This window comes from Thermoascus crustaceus (genome assembly GCF_041956765.1).
Source record: "Thermoascus crustaceus strain CBS 181.67 unplaced genomic scaffold VTN00scaffold_13, whole genome shotgun sequence".
Classification (NCBI taxonomy): Eukaryota; Fungi; Ascomycota; class Eurotiomycetes; order Eurotiales; family Thermoascaceae; genus Thermoascus; species Thermoascus crustaceus.
In genome coordinates, this window is record NW_027192539.1 from 364,806 (window position 1) to 378,820 (window position 14,015).

General features: G+C 50.3%; 7 protein-coding genes across 7 annotated transcripts; 4 read left to right on the plus strand and 3 right to left on the minus strand.

Moving 5' to 3' along the window:
* Positions 1 to 222: 222 nt before the first annotated feature.
* Positions 223 to 943, minus strand: VTN00DRAFT_3295 (uncharacterized protein; the record flags this gene model as incomplete). The annotated part of the gene is made up of 2 exons (XM_069429596.1): positions 223 to 603; positions 716 to 943. The coding sequence occupies 2 exons, from the start codon at positions 941 to 943 to the stop codon at positions 223 to 225; spliced, it is 609 nt and encodes a 202-aa protein (XP_069283033.1).
* A 115-nt stretch (positions 944 to 1,058) lies between these two features.
* Positions 1,059 to 2,096, minus strand: VTN00DRAFT_3296 (uncharacterized protein; the record flags this gene model as incomplete). The annotated part of the gene is made up of 1 exon (XM_069429597.1): positions 1,059 to 2,096. One exon carries the CDS (start codon positions 2,094 to 2,096, stop codon positions 1,059 to 1,061), a length of 1,038 nt encoding a protein of 345 aa, XP_069283034.1.
* A 419-nt stretch (positions 2,097 to 2,515) lies between these two features.
* Positions 2,516 to 4,469, plus strand: VTN00DRAFT_3297 (uncharacterized protein; the record flags this gene model as incomplete). Its single annotated transcript, XM_069429598.1, has 4 exons — positions 2,516 to 2,574; positions 2,633 to 2,780; positions 2,837 to 3,591; positions 3,719 to 4,469. 4 exons carry the CDS (start codon positions 2,516 to 2,518, stop codon positions 4,467 to 4,469), a joined length of 1,713 nt encoding a protein of 570 aa, XP_069283035.1.
* A 98-nt stretch (positions 4,470 to 4,567) lies between these two features.
* VTN00DRAFT_3298 (uncharacterized protein) lies at positions 4,568 to 5,746 on the plus strand (the record flags this gene model as incomplete). Its single annotated transcript, XM_069429599.1, has 2 exons — positions 4,568 to 4,796; positions 4,869 to 5,746. The coding sequence occupies 2 exons, from the start codon at positions 4,568 to 4,570 to the stop codon at positions 5,744 to 5,746; spliced, it is 1,107 nt and encodes a 368-aa protein (XP_069283036.1).
* Positions 5,747 to 6,278: 532 nt separating this feature from the next.
* VTN00DRAFT_3299 (uncharacterized protein) lies at positions 6,279 to 7,425 on the minus strand (the record flags this gene model as incomplete). Its single annotated transcript, XM_069429600.1, has 2 exons — positions 6,279 to 6,639; positions 6,707 to 7,425. The coding sequence occupies 2 exons, from the start codon at positions 7,423 to 7,425 to the stop codon at positions 6,279 to 6,281; spliced, it is 1,080 nt and encodes a 359-aa protein (XP_069283037.1).
* Positions 7,426 to 8,904: 1,479 nt separating this feature from the next.
* Positions 8,905 to 10,482, plus strand: VTN00DRAFT_3300 (uncharacterized protein; the record flags this gene model as incomplete). The annotated part of the gene is made up of 1 exon (XM_069429603.1): positions 8,905 to 10,482. The coding sequence occupies one exon, from the start codon at positions 8,905 to 8,907 to the stop codon at positions 10,480 to 10,482; it is 1,578 nt and encodes a 525-aa protein (XP_069283038.1).
* Positions 10,483 to 11,223: 741 nt separating this feature from the next.
* VTN00DRAFT_3301 (uncharacterized protein) lies at positions 11,224 to 12,526 on the plus strand (the record flags this gene model as incomplete). The annotated part of the gene is made up of 2 exons (XM_069429604.1): positions 11,224 to 11,428; positions 12,096 to 12,526. 2 exons carry the CDS (start codon positions 11,224 to 11,226, stop codon positions 12,524 to 12,526), a joined length of 636 nt encoding a protein of 211 aa, XP_069283039.1.
* Between the last annotated feature and the right edge of the window lie 1,489 nt (positions 12,527 to 14,015).

The following is a 14,015-nucleotide window of genomic DNA, read 5'->3' on the forward strand; positions in this document are numbered from 1 at the left end:
TTGCAGGCGATTGGTTCTCGGATACGTGCCTAGAGAAAGGCGTTTTACGTCTTAGTGCGTATTCAACACCTTACATGTACATGTATATACTGTCCCATAGTGATAGTAAGAGCTAGGGTGAAGTTCTTTGTAGGATTTATGGTATATAAAGACGATCGACCATTATTCTCTCTATATATATACCTGCCAAGTCCCCAGTGGCGTAAAGCCGTATGCTCAGGATCATTTGATCCAAAAACCACTGGTATCGATGTCCATGTATTGCATGGCGTGTCTTCTAAGTATAGCCAGGTCAGAGAGGATAGCACTCGCAGTGACATGGTCGTTTCCAACGGTATTAGCTGCAACGTCCTGCCATACTACCTCAAGTTCAGCAATGCGGTTTAGCACCCAGGGCCTCGCCCACTGCACGAGACGATCCAGGAACGTCGTCACGTACTCCCGCCACAGGTTACGAAGATTAATGGTGATCTCATTAACGACTCCAGGGCCCTTGTTGTATCTGTCTTGGAATGTGACAAACTCGCGTTCAACGTTCTGATAGGCCTGCCTGGCAGCGCTACTCACGATAAACTGATTGAGGTACCGAAAGACACCAACGACCTAGAATAACGAATCAAAATCAGTTAAGTCTCGATGCGCAATAATGTCTAGCGAGAAGGGACTGTAAGAGAAGCGCCAGAGTAGCACACTACACATACCAGGCGCAATTCACCCGGCCTTTCATGCTATTGAGTTCGCGTTCCGCGGTAACCAGGTGCTCTGCATTTTTGGTCGAACCAATGGCGTTGAACACATTGTCTATTGGAACACCGCTCGTTCCTCTGGTGGACCATTGCGAGTAGTCCCGGGTAAAGTAGTCCTGGAAGACTGACCAGGGGACTGTCGGATTCCTAGCTTTATATGGGGGCAATCCCTGGACTTCCTGTATGATCCCGGTCATCATGAACTCGATCGCTCGAGGAATCGTCTGAAGCTCAATAACATGTTCCGCTACAGAATGGGATGTGCTCAGTTACTTGCTGTCACATGGAATGGAGTCTGGTGTACTTACTAATTCAATGCCACAGGTTGGTCGGGGCATTCGGATCGATCGTTGAGTCAACACATTCATCCGGGCGGGCCAAAGCAAAGCGGACTGTAAGACCGTTGATCGCTTGAAGGTTACTACCATCCCCTCCGTTTGGATAAGGCCGGGAGCTAACCGTCAACGTGCGTCTCAATCCGGTGACAGGGTCAATGCCGCAATCCATGACAAAGTCGCGAGATTGTCCCTCCTGAATGCGCTTTTCTAAACCTACAAATGAGCGCACGGCCAAGCCTCCAAATTCGTCATCTGGAGCATTGGAAAGGTCAGGGTCCCATTCGAGCAAATCGATGTTGGCGCAGGTCAAGTTGGCGCTCGTAAAGGTGGAATTCCGGATCATGCCATTCCAAACCCCGAGATCGCACACAACATCTGAGGCGAGCTCGAAGAAGTCTCCTGACAGGAGCCATCCCGATGAATTGGAGAAATTCACGATGTTATCTATCGTTAGGCTTGGAAAAAGCGGTGGGAAGTAGGCATTCCAGAGTCTTATCTTTGCAAGTATTCTGTCGGTAAGCTTCTGAGCCACGGTTGCAATCAAGATGTCATTCAGGAGCTTGGCCACATTGCTTCCGCTGTTGAAAGAGAGGCCTTCAGCTCTTGGTTTCAACTCCTGTCTTCCTATTGCCTGTTCCCCTGCAACAGATCGCTTGGCTATCGGCTGGACATCGCAGGTAGGGCTGTCGAGGAAATCCTCTATACTTATCCGATCAAAGGCGATCAGCGGATCTTCTCTCATTGTGACAAACCTCGGCCTGCAGCATCGGGCCCTTGCACCCAGCTTGAAACGACATCCTCCTTCCAGATCGTCCATCGCAATGCGCACCTTGTCCGAGGGGCAGCCGGACATGCAAACTCCGATGTAGCCGCTGTCTGTTGGAACTATCATGAAGCCTACACTGTCCTCCCATGTGCAATCCTCCCACCTACGGTTTTCATCTGCAGTATCACAGCAGTACTTCCGTTCCTCGTAATTGAAAATCGTACCGTCATCATTTGTCCCAGTCATATCGCAAAGTGAGCCTCCCGAGCCTCGAGGGGACGATGCAAGCACTGTGGCAGGGCACAGCCCATCATTGCAGTTAGGCGTGGGCCCCCATTGACACGTCTCGTACAGGGCCATATTCGGTATCCCCACCGTACAACAGGCAGCCTGATACCCCCGTCTGCAGTACATGTCGTTGGATCCAACCTCCATCATATCACCTGGACACGTTCCATCGCATTTACAAACTTTAAGATGGATATCACGCGCACAGATCCCAGTGCGTATGTGTGCGCAATTCATTGGCAGGTCGCCCAAGGCACTTCACTGGAAATGTTGAGTTCTATATTCTGCAGAACGTCGAGGGAAATACCCAACAGGTAGATGATAGCCACGGTGCCCAATTAAATTCAGGCTAACTTTGATCTTCCAAGGGTATCTACATGGAAAATGGTAGCGGCGGTTTTCTTGCAGACCTTACCTTTGTGGGCGGAAATTTTGGGTGAGAGTCAACCCCCTTGCCGTTTTCCAGACTACTAACGTGGAGACTGACAATTTAGGGCATATTTTGGCAACCAGCAGTTTGCTACAAGCCATCTGGTATTTGTCAATTGTAAAACCGCTCTTCAGATCCATTGGGACTGGGCATGGACTATCCAAGACTTGGTGATCGAGTCGTGCGAAACGGGAGTTGTCGTCACTGGCGGGGTACTGTGTTCTTGAGCGACCATTGTTCTGCCATCCAGAGCTGACCTGGAATATAGGCTGGCGGTCCGATGAGCAACGGACAATCTGTCGGCTCCTTGATCGTTGTGGACGCTATCATCGCCAACACTCCCACCGGCGTTGTCACCTCACTGCTTTCTGAAAATTCAACCTCGTTTCTCTTGCAGAACGTTGGATTCTTCAATGTTGAGACATCTGTTGTCGACAATACTGTTCCAAAAGTTCTTCTGGCAGGAGGAAATGAGGTTTTGGTGGACAACTGGGGGTTTGGACGAGTGACTGGCGAGTCAGGAACAGGAGAATTCGTCAACGCCGCAGCAATCCCTGTCATGAACAGGACTGCGTCCCTACTCTCACCAGATCTGGCCTATGTGAAACCGAACTTCTTCAATCGCCGACGGCCGAAGTACGCTGATATTGGCGCGAGTCAGATCATCAACGTCAAAACTGCTGGCGCCCGTGGCGACGGCACAACGGATGACACGACGGCTCTCAACACCATCTTCTCTGCTGCAGCGAACATGTCCGCTATTGTCTATGTGGCCTTTGGTATCTACCTCGTTACCGATACTGTCAAGATCCCTGTTGGATCTCGCATCATTGGACAGGCATGGTCGCAGATTATGGGGAAAGGGCCCAAGTTCCAAGATCAGACCTTTCCACGTCCTGTGGTTCAGGTTGGTCGGCTGGGAGACGTGGGTGTCATTGAGATCCAGGACATGATGTTTACCGTCTCGGGGGCCACGGCTGGGGCGGTTCTGGTGGAGTGGAATGTCCAAGAATCCAGTCAGGGGTCAGCGGCGATGTGGGGTAAGTGTTTTGTTCTATCCCTTCCCAGATTTTGACTTGGCTTTTTTGTGTTCTTCTCAAACCCAAAAGGCAATGTGTACATACTAACCACGCAATCTGTGGGCGCGCAGACTCTCATTTCCGTGTCGGGGGGCCATTGGGTCCGATTTGCAGTCCAGCAATTGCCCCAAGCAGGGTGGGATCAACATGAACTGCATTGCTGCCTCGATGCTCCTTCATCTGACACGGACGTCCTCGGCATACATGGAGAACGTTTGGCTCTGGGTCGCAGACCATGACCTTGACGCGGATGATGAAGCGCAGATTGATATTTTCTCCGGACGAGGCGTGCTCATTGAGAGCCAAGGGCCTACCTGGCTCTATGGGACAGCGTCGGAACATAATATCCTTTACCAGTATCAGCTCTCTAATTCCAGTAATATCGTCATGGGCATGATTCAGACGGAATCGCCCTATTTCCAACCATCCCCAGAGGCACCGTTGCCAATCACCACAGGGCAGTTTGCCAATGACCCTGACTTCAGAGGCTGCCCTGAGGGTTCGAACGCTTGCAGTGTCTCATGGGGGGCCCGCATTGTTGACTCCAACAAGGTCTACCTTCTTGGAGTGGGACTCTACAGCTGGTTCTCTGCCTACTCCCAGGACTGTCTGACCACCGACAACTGCCAAGAAAGGGGCTTTCAGGTAGAAGAGAGCCATGATCTTTGGATCTATAATCTCGTGACAAAGGCCATGGTTGAGATGATCAGTCCTGTGGGCGAGGTACCCACCTATGCCAGGGATAACAAGAACGGCTTCATGTCTTCGATCCTCGCCTGGTTGAAGGGGTCCAAGGAAACCACGGGCCAGAGGCATTTTTAGGATTTAGCATCTATGACCGTGACTCTTTGCCTAGTCATCTGCCTGAGAGCTGTGTGACTGCGCTGACCGCTGTTGTGAAATGTAATGGATATCTGCGCATGTTCTCGCAGCGAAGATATCACGGCTCCTTGGACAACAGTACGCTCACAGATTTCGTCTGCGACAAGGGGTGCAGCGAGTCCCTACAGGACTGGTTCAGCAACGTTCAGCAGTCATGCGATGGATATAAGCTGTTCGGTTTTGAACCCATGACTGTGGGAGGACGCATTTGGGCAGGCTACAACGAGACATGCCAAAAGGATCTCAATACAAGACGCTACTGCAACGGTAAGAATGAACAAAAAATCCATATCGCGTCCGCAGTGTTGCTTATGTACTGACTGCTGGACTTCTCTCTAGATATAATCGACGAGTTTACAAATGTTGCCACTATCAACGACATGCCCCATGACGAGATGTGCTCGTTTTGCCACGTTCAACGCTTGCAGATGATGCAAGCCAATCCCTACTCCGCTTATGATGACTTCTATGCATCCACACTTGACGTGGTCCTCTCGATCTGTGGAATCTCTGGGAACACCACCCTCCCACCGCCTGTTTATACGCCGGACCCAACCACTCCTGCCCTATGCGTGTCGGACAATGCTTATGTGACCGTGGCCGGGGATACCTGCGCCTCAATTGCACAGGCACACGGTGTGTCATCGGCGGCTCTGTACATGGGGAACCAGGAGCTTGTGCCTGACTGCAACAACATCAAGGCGGGACTTACTCTCTGTCTGCCTCTATTGTGTGAGACCATCTACGCTGTTCAGCCCAACGATACCTGCGTCAGGATCACAATGGCACATGGGGACCAACTAGTCTACCTAAGTGACCTGCGTAAGTATAACCCGTGGATTGACTACAGCTGCACCAACCTACAAGCCGGGTCAACCATCTACGGCAATATCGTCTGTCTCTCCCCCCAGGACGGCGTATACAACCACACCACTCGAGCAGGTTACTTCCCGCCACAGATCTCTGGATACGCACAATTCGAAGAAGATCCCCTGGCCAACACCACCCTGGCCACAAACACAACTCTCCACTGTGGCGTCTTGCACACGGCTGCCGAGAGAGAAACTTGCGCTAGCATCTGCGTTCAGGAGCAGACAACCAGCGACCTCTTCCTCGCCGCGAATCCGTCTCTCAACGCAACGGACTGCAGCGGCAGTCTTGTTCCGGGGCTGACGTACTGCGCTGGGCCGACGCGGCAGTTCGCTCAGCAGAGCTAATAGATAAGATGGCTTTCCCTGTTCGTGACATTGCTGATCGGCAGCACCTACACTACCTTCCGATATATTCTATCTTTCATAGTAGAAAGCATTGTGAAAAACTTTTCCACGGCAAGCATGATTGAGCATATGGACTCGACAATCTAGTACTAGATGATATAGCTGTTCAAGTCTTCTGTTTATTATTACTGCGGACACGCCTCCTAACATCAATTGGAGGCAGTCGCAAGTAATGATGATTATAATATCATCTACTTTGAACCCAACTGGAGAGATAAGACCCTTTTTCAGATTGTTAAAAATTACAGATATCGCCAGACGTGATGCGCACTGTAGCATGTACAGGTCTAACAGCGAGCATTAGCAGATAATGCCAAATCACGTACGTACAAGATGCAATCTAGAGGTATTGTCCATGCAACACGTTCAAGGAAAGAGTCTTTCAAGGAAAACCGTCGATGGAGTACCTAATACTCCAAAGCAGTAAGTTTTTTTTCAGTACGATTTTCCGAGCTCATCTAGATATTTCAGATCAGATGCTCGGCCACTTCGGCCTATCAAGCTCGGTGACAACCCAAGTCGTTTCCGGCAGTCCGTATTTGAGCTCAAGCTCCCTCACCTCCCTCCAGATGTCCTTGAGCGAGAACTGGCCTTCCGAGAGGAACCCGTAGAGCCGCTGGTAGATCCTGGTCCAATCAACACGGACCTTGCCCTCGTAGCCATCCTCGTCGGGACCCTCGTGTTCCCAGTCGGATTCGCATACCCAGGCCCAGGACAGTGCACGGCCTGGAGCAGGGGTGTCAGAGGCTATAGAGTCCCGGGTGATCAGCACAAAGACATTCTGGAGAACACCTGGCGTGAGGGTGCCTTGGTTCCTGAGGGATCTGAAATGCCTGTAATGGTGGATTGATTAGCTAGACTGCAAATGGGGGAAGAAACCAGGAGGAAAAGAATACATACTCCCGAATAGCATGTATCTCATCTTCCGGGACCACAAAATCCTCCACGCACGACATGACCTTCAAACCACAGATTTGCTCACCACCAACCACCCCATGAGGCTGAGACTCGAAGAGTGCCTCCCGATACCTGTCGACATACATCTCCCACTCCTCTTTCCCACCAGCTTCCTCAGCCTCCCGCGTATGATAGATCATATACCCCCACGGCTGCTGCTCATCAATAATCCTCTGCACCCACTTTGGCGGCTTCGTCTTCGCCTCCTCCCTCGCCGCATTAATGGGCGCAAACCACTCATTATGCTTATCCAAATGCACCGCCACAGCGCCCTGCAAGGCCCTCCACTCCTCTGGCGACAACAGCGCCTGGCGCGCCGTGTACCTGCGTTCCATATCCTCCCTTGATACCATCCTGTCGGGAGCGCGCAGGTTATGCGCATCCCACGAAGACATGATGTGGTAGAAGTCGAACAGCAGGCGACACTCCGGAAAGGTCAGCGAGTGCGGGTCGCTGGCTGCCTTTTGGATCAGTTCTTCCCTGGTCCCGCCGGTTACCGTGCGCACGTTCTCGGCGATGATGTCTGCTGCGGGAAAGCGCAGGACAGAGCGTTTTTCCTCGTCGGTGAGGGATGATGGGTTGTTGATGGCCCTGTCCCAGACATCTGGTGATGGCGATGGTGGTATTGTCGTTGGATCCAGCTTGTCCGGAGAGCGAAACATAATGTTCTAGGTACGAGCTCAATAAATAAGACCGATAAGTTGTGAAAACTAGAAGAGGGAACGAAGGAGTTTGAGGAGGAAGAAAAAAAAGGTGCTAGTATAGTATGAAGTCATTAAGTAATCTGCCTTGCCGGCAGACAGAAGAACGTGTACAAATTTGAGATAATTCAAAACGGCAATGTAGCCATTCCTTTTCATGCACTTCGGTACTAGATACTACTGTACCGTAGTGTGGATACGGTATAGGAACGGGCGGATCTCCGATACTTAAGTACTAAAACTCTTCCAAGCGCCAAGCTTGCCGTGGAGAAGCGAGAGCCTACACTTGAATAGCATCACACTATCACTTCCAAGGTTAGTTGATAGCTCGATTATAGAGAAATTTAAACGGACCCAGAAAACCCATCTTCAAAGTATAATTAGAATCATTTCAGACACTGGTTAGATTGTTATCTAAATGAGGAATATGTAACGACGGGCCTAAGACTTCTTAGGCGGAGGATCGTCGGGTTTATCTTGAAGGACAGAAGACAAGGGAAACGATAGATAATGAGTCGTTACTAGCAATGTTAACTCTAGGATTGCTATTTGAATTGACCACGGGGTCCTAATCCCCATGGTTAAGGAGCATCTTATATACATGATGGATTCTATCCGGAAATACCTATCCGATGGATCACAGCTCATGGATCACAGCTCATGGATCATGGTGATCCAGTCACGTGGTAGTCCTCCTCTCATCCTACCTGGGTCTAATCCTAGGCTGTGCTGTAACAGAATAATTGGTTAAAACCCGCTAATATGTATATATTTAAACCCGCAAACCAAGTTTATTCATTACACCGTCATAAGAGACGGCGAAATGCCTAAACTCATTTACTACATTACGGACAAGAATAACAATTCTCACACGTGCTCCTGCTTGGCCATGACCTGTTTTTTAACAGGCGCGATACTTGGCTGCATCATCACGTGCAGAATGCAAGCAGATCGAACTAACGGGGGGGTGTTCGTTGTTTGTTGGTGCTCAGAGTCTGCCAGGCAGCCTCCCACATATTCAGAACGCGATAATTCTTCTCTCGTCATTGTACCTTCATTAACCACCACAGATCACTGCAGGGCCTTCAAGAAGGTCTATTGAGAGGCTTGCCCATCAGTCCTGATGACCATGAAAAGCTTGGCCATTCGACCTCTTCCGGCACACCGTGCTCAGCGGTCCCCGGTCGCTCAGTCAAAGATTCCTTGCCGATTCTACGCACGAGGTGTATGTCGGGAGGAAGATAACTGCCGCTTTTCTCATGTCGCATCCCAGGAGACGGCGAACGCTGATGAAGCAGAGGCGTTCCGGCCTGGCTTGGATACACGGTCACAGGTGCCATGTCACTTCTACTTGCGAGGAGGTTGCTTGAAGGGGGACAAGTGTCCATATGCGCACATAGAGGTAAATGCGGTGGAGGAAACCATCCCTGAGAGACAGGTATGACTCTAAAACCTCGTGAGGCCGCATTCGACTTGAGTATCTGGCTGAGAGTGCTCCAGGAAGAAAATCACGATACTGGGACCCGAGAACTCCACGGTACTCTTGTCCAATTCGGAGACGGCGCCCAGATCCTCAAGATCTCCCTTCCGGCTGACTTCTCGGCCGTTCATCTGAGCATGCTCCCCCCTGGAAGCTCTCCTTCATCTGTTGCCAGCTTGTTGGCTGAGATGGGCTTTTCCGTTCCTGTTGAATGTGTGAGGGTACCACCACAAGGAGATGCAACCCACTGCAGCGCGGACATCCGGGTGGAAGACCCAACCTTTGCAAGGCGTCTCTGCACCAAACTCGACGCCAAAAAGTTGACCAGTGGAGTAACGTTCCAGATCACCGCGGTGCCCATCAACGCTCCCATGCCGCAAGTATCAAATTCTTCCCGGGTCGACTGCAAGAAAGTCCATTGTTCGTGGCACAGGCCATTCCGGAAGGTGTGGTTGAACTTTGGAAATGAAGACATCGCGAAGAAAGTGAACTATAGGTTCAACGCCGGTACATACAAAGTTCTCGGCCAGCAGGTCAGCAGCATCGCTTGCAACAGAAGCGGAGGCTATCACAATCCCGTGGTTTGGACCGTGTGCCTTACAGAAGTTCCGGCAACGGCAACTGAGCCAGACATCCTTTGTGTTATTTCTCCGCACTTCAGGCCTCGCGATGTCGAGATGAGGCAGACAAGTTACAAGGCGGATCTTGGCACAGCAAACGCAATGATCAAATCAAAACTCATGCAGGTTGGCTCGCTGGAGTGGTGGGAGGACGGAGCAGAATCAGGGGGAAAGCGAGTGAAGGCAAAAGCCCGATTCCAAGATGAGGAACATGCAAGGAAAGCTGTGACATTCCTCAACAATACTCCATTACCGTTCAACAAAAATGGCAAGTTGACCATGCAGCTTGTGTACTCGACAAAGTTGAAAGTCTCGGAGCGTATCTACAAAGCTGTACAAGCTCAGATACAGACAGAAAAACAGGTCTGGAAATCACAGCACTTGCTCTTTATCCCGTATGAGCCAACTCGGGGATACAGAGTCCTTAAAATTGAGGGAGAAGACAGCAAGGATGTCGCACAGGCGAAGAATAGCCTCGAGAAAATACTAGCTGGAGAAACAGTCATGTGCGGAGACAAGCCTCTTTGGACCCCGTCCTTCGGGATAAATGGAGACACTTATCGGAGACTTAAAGATGTGGAACAGAACCTTGGAGTTGTCATCATTCGAAACAAAAGCCAGTCCCGTCTTTATCTCTACGGGCCACCAGAAAAGTGCAGAGAAGCCCGGATGTTGCTTGCTGATCTGGCCAAGGAAGATGCATCAGATCGGCATGCTATTGACCTGGACGAGCAAAAATTCATCTGGGCGTGTCACGGAGGGTTCAAGGCAATCTCTGCTGCTCTTGGAAAAGGAGTTGTGGCATTTGATATCATCTCCAGTCCGAAGCGAATTTTGGTAACCGGCACTGATGAACAATACAAACTCGCCTTGAGAATGGTTGCCGATCAGAAGGAATCAGAGGAGCTAGGTAGATGAGAGGTCACAACGGAGAGTAACTGTGCGATATGTTGGACAGAAGCTGAGAATCCGGTTCCCACATGATGCAAGCACACGTATTGCGCGGACTGTTTTGAGAGTTTCTGCTTTTCTGGTGCCACCGGGAACAGGGAATTCTGCATTCGCTGTGAAGGAGACTCAGGTAACTGCATGGCCGTCCTTGCGCTTGACGAGCTCCAGGAGCATCTCTCATCCAGTACATTTGAGAATCTACTGAAAGCATCACTTACCTCTCACATCCGTCGCCATCCACAGAACTTCCGTTACTGTCCCACTCCAGACTGCAGCCAGGTCTACCGGGCCACTTCCACTGCAAGTGTGTTCACCTGCTCAAGCTGCTTTACACCAATGTGCACGACTTGCCATGTGTCTCATCAGGGGATGACATGCGCCGAGCATAAAGACCTTGCGTCAGGCGGTTATGAGGCGCTTCAGAGGACGAAGACAAAGCTTGGAATCAAGGATTGCCCGAAGTGCAAGACTGCGATTGAGAAAACTGAGGGCTGCAACCATATGATTTGTGGGGGTTGCGGAACGCACATCTGCTGGAAGTGCATGCAGACTTTCAAAGACAGCGGTTCATGCTATAAACACATGTATAGGGTGCACGGCTCGATAGGGCTGGATGTTCCCGTGTTTGACTAACAGGTTAGTTCCACTTGCAATTATTTTCTGCTATCTTATTTCTTTCCATCTTTGATTTTGTTCACTACTCATACCATGCATTCACAGTTTCCTCGGTTTGAGAAGCTAGCTCAAGAACAGGCCCATCTTGCAGAGAAGTGTGAGGCCCATAATGCCCTTCAGGCTGCCATGGCAAAGATTGACTGTTTGAAGAAGCAGCAGAAGTTGTTAGAGCAGCAAGGTACTCAGATGGTGATTTTAGGACTGAATTCCCTGGAGAAGCTGAAGGAGAGAGATTATTGTAAGAAGGCAGAGTGTCCTTATCAGGGGGCCTCTATATCAGAGCATTCTCAGGCTGTGCCCTCATCCAGTTCTGGGGGTGATATGGTGTTCTCCATAGATGTGACGGGCTGGGCCTGATAGGAGGCCTCGGATACCCTCGGCCATGATGTCAGAACAAGCACCCTGCCGCCGTCCACTGCCTTCTTAAAGAGCAACCCATTAGGGCCAAACCCTTGGTGCACCCCGGCTCCTTCTAGTATTTCCCACACTGCCAGATTCCCCTACTTTCTTCCCTTCTCTTTTCTAAGATTCAGTATTTTCGTAGATAGGCCTAGCTAGTTGAATAAACTACCTTGAGTCCTTTACAATAGAACTGTTGCTCCTGGTCTGCCTGCTGAGACTGGTTCTCCGGTGGATTATTCTTGTGTGCCTTTCTGGAATTCTTCCTTAGATGCCCTATTTTTGTCTGAGGTCACAGATTCTCTGGCTTTGGGCAATCTGGGTTTCAGAGGTGGAATTCCCTGAGAAGTCTCTTGCAATTATTACAGTTCTTTATAGATTGTTAGGAATTTTCTAAGTTATCATATCCCTTCCATTTCAAAAGGTATATGAATAACCTATCAATTATGCCACTGTCTAATACCTTCTCCACCAAGAAGCTACCTGTTGGTTAGGCATATGGCTAGACAGAGGGCTTACCCTTAAGACGCATTACCTGACCTGCCTCCGGAAGGCCCGCACAGCAGAGGCGCGGGTGCAAGCCCTATGCTGCAGGCAGGGGCTGCCACCAGGTCTGGTCCGGAGAATCCAGGTGGCAGCAGTACAAGCAGTGGCCCTATATGGAGCAGAACTATGGTGGCAGGGCCAAAAAGACCGGTTGACAGGCATCCAGCAACTGAGGCAGGCCCAGGCTGTCACGGGAATGTTCCGCACAAGCCCAATAGGGCCCCTGATAAGGGAAGCAGGCCTGGAGCCGGCAGAAACCCTGCTGGAGGCCCGGCAGCTAGGCTATACTATACGGCTGCTAGGCCTCCCCAACAGCTATCCGACCAGGCAGGTCCTCCCAGTGACCTTTCGGGAGGGGACTGCCATGCCCAAGCCGGGGAGCGACCGATAGGGGACAGGGTATAGGCGTTGACCAGCAGAAGGGGGCTGTGGTCCCTAGGGCAGCACCTAGCCCGCCAACTGGCTGGGATTCTGCGGATTGACCTCTCTGGAGGTTTTGAGGAGACAGTTGAAGCCTTCCCTAGCACCTTCCCAGGCCTAATCAGGGTCCTAGCCGCCGAGGAAGCCTACCAAGCAGCTGGGGCAACGCGCCCTAGGCTCACCCTCTGGTCAGACGGCTCCCGGCTAGAGGATGGGCGTACAGGGAGCGGGGATTGCAGGGCGGAACCCCCGGGGGTCTTGGAACCCAGGAGATCCCCCTGGGGGCGGGGAAGGAGGTATTTATGGACGTTAAACTTGATTAACTTGATTAACGTAATCCACAACCGAGCGACGCAGTTTCGCCGCCCCCTCAAAACATTCTACCATCAATATTCTTCAACGCGTCTTTTTTTCCATTTCTATCATGCAAAATGCCTCTTTCTCAAAAAAATCGAATGCAAATGGCTATTTCAGCTATTAGAAATCAAAAAATTCAATCAAAAAGGAAAGCTGCTGGTATATTTGGGGTGTCAGAAGCTACCCTTCGCAAACGGCTTGAAGAAAACCACGCTCAGAAACACGCGCCAATGGCCATAAATTGACAGTTATTGAGGAGGAAGTCCTAACAAAGCAACTGCTAGATGCAGATAAGCGAGGCTTTTCAATTTGGCCAGAGTTTCTGCGCGGAATGGCACCGATTTTACTTCGCGAGCGGACACAAGATTCTACTGCATTTATTGGCATCAATTGGGCATATAACTTTATCAAGCGCCACCCAGCGCTGTGTACACGATATAACCGACGCATATCATATCAACGTGCGAAGCAGGAGGATCCAAATGTTATAAGACAGTGGTTTGAGATTGTACAAGAAGCTATTCAGGAACATGGTATCCATGAGGATGATATCTGGAATTTTGATGAAACTGGCTTTGCAATGGGACTCTGTTCCACCTCTAAGGTCATTACTGCAGTGGAGCGTAGTGAAAGACCTCGGAGAGTTATTCAGGGGAATTGCGAATGGGTCACAATCATTGAATGTGTGAGCTCAAAAGGGATCCATATACCGCCATGGATTATCTTAAAAGCAGGATCTCAACAAGCTGCTTGGTTTCAAGAACCTGCTCTTTTTAATAAGGGCTATGCTCTTGTGAGAAGTCAGAATGGCTGGACAACAGATGAAATAGGCCTTCGCTGGCTAAAAGAGATGTTTGAACCACATTCTAAACACCATTCAACTGGTGCAAAGCAGTTGCTTATTCTTTATGGTCATTCTAGCCATCAGATTGCAGAGTTTGATATTTTCTGCAAGGAGAATGCAATTTTCTGTCTTTGTATGCCTCCTCATACCTCTCACCTTCTACAACCACTGGATGTTGGTGTTTTTGGCCCGCTTAAACGCGCGTATGGGAAATTGGCTGAGGGAATGATGGCTGCCGGCAACAACCATATTGACAAAG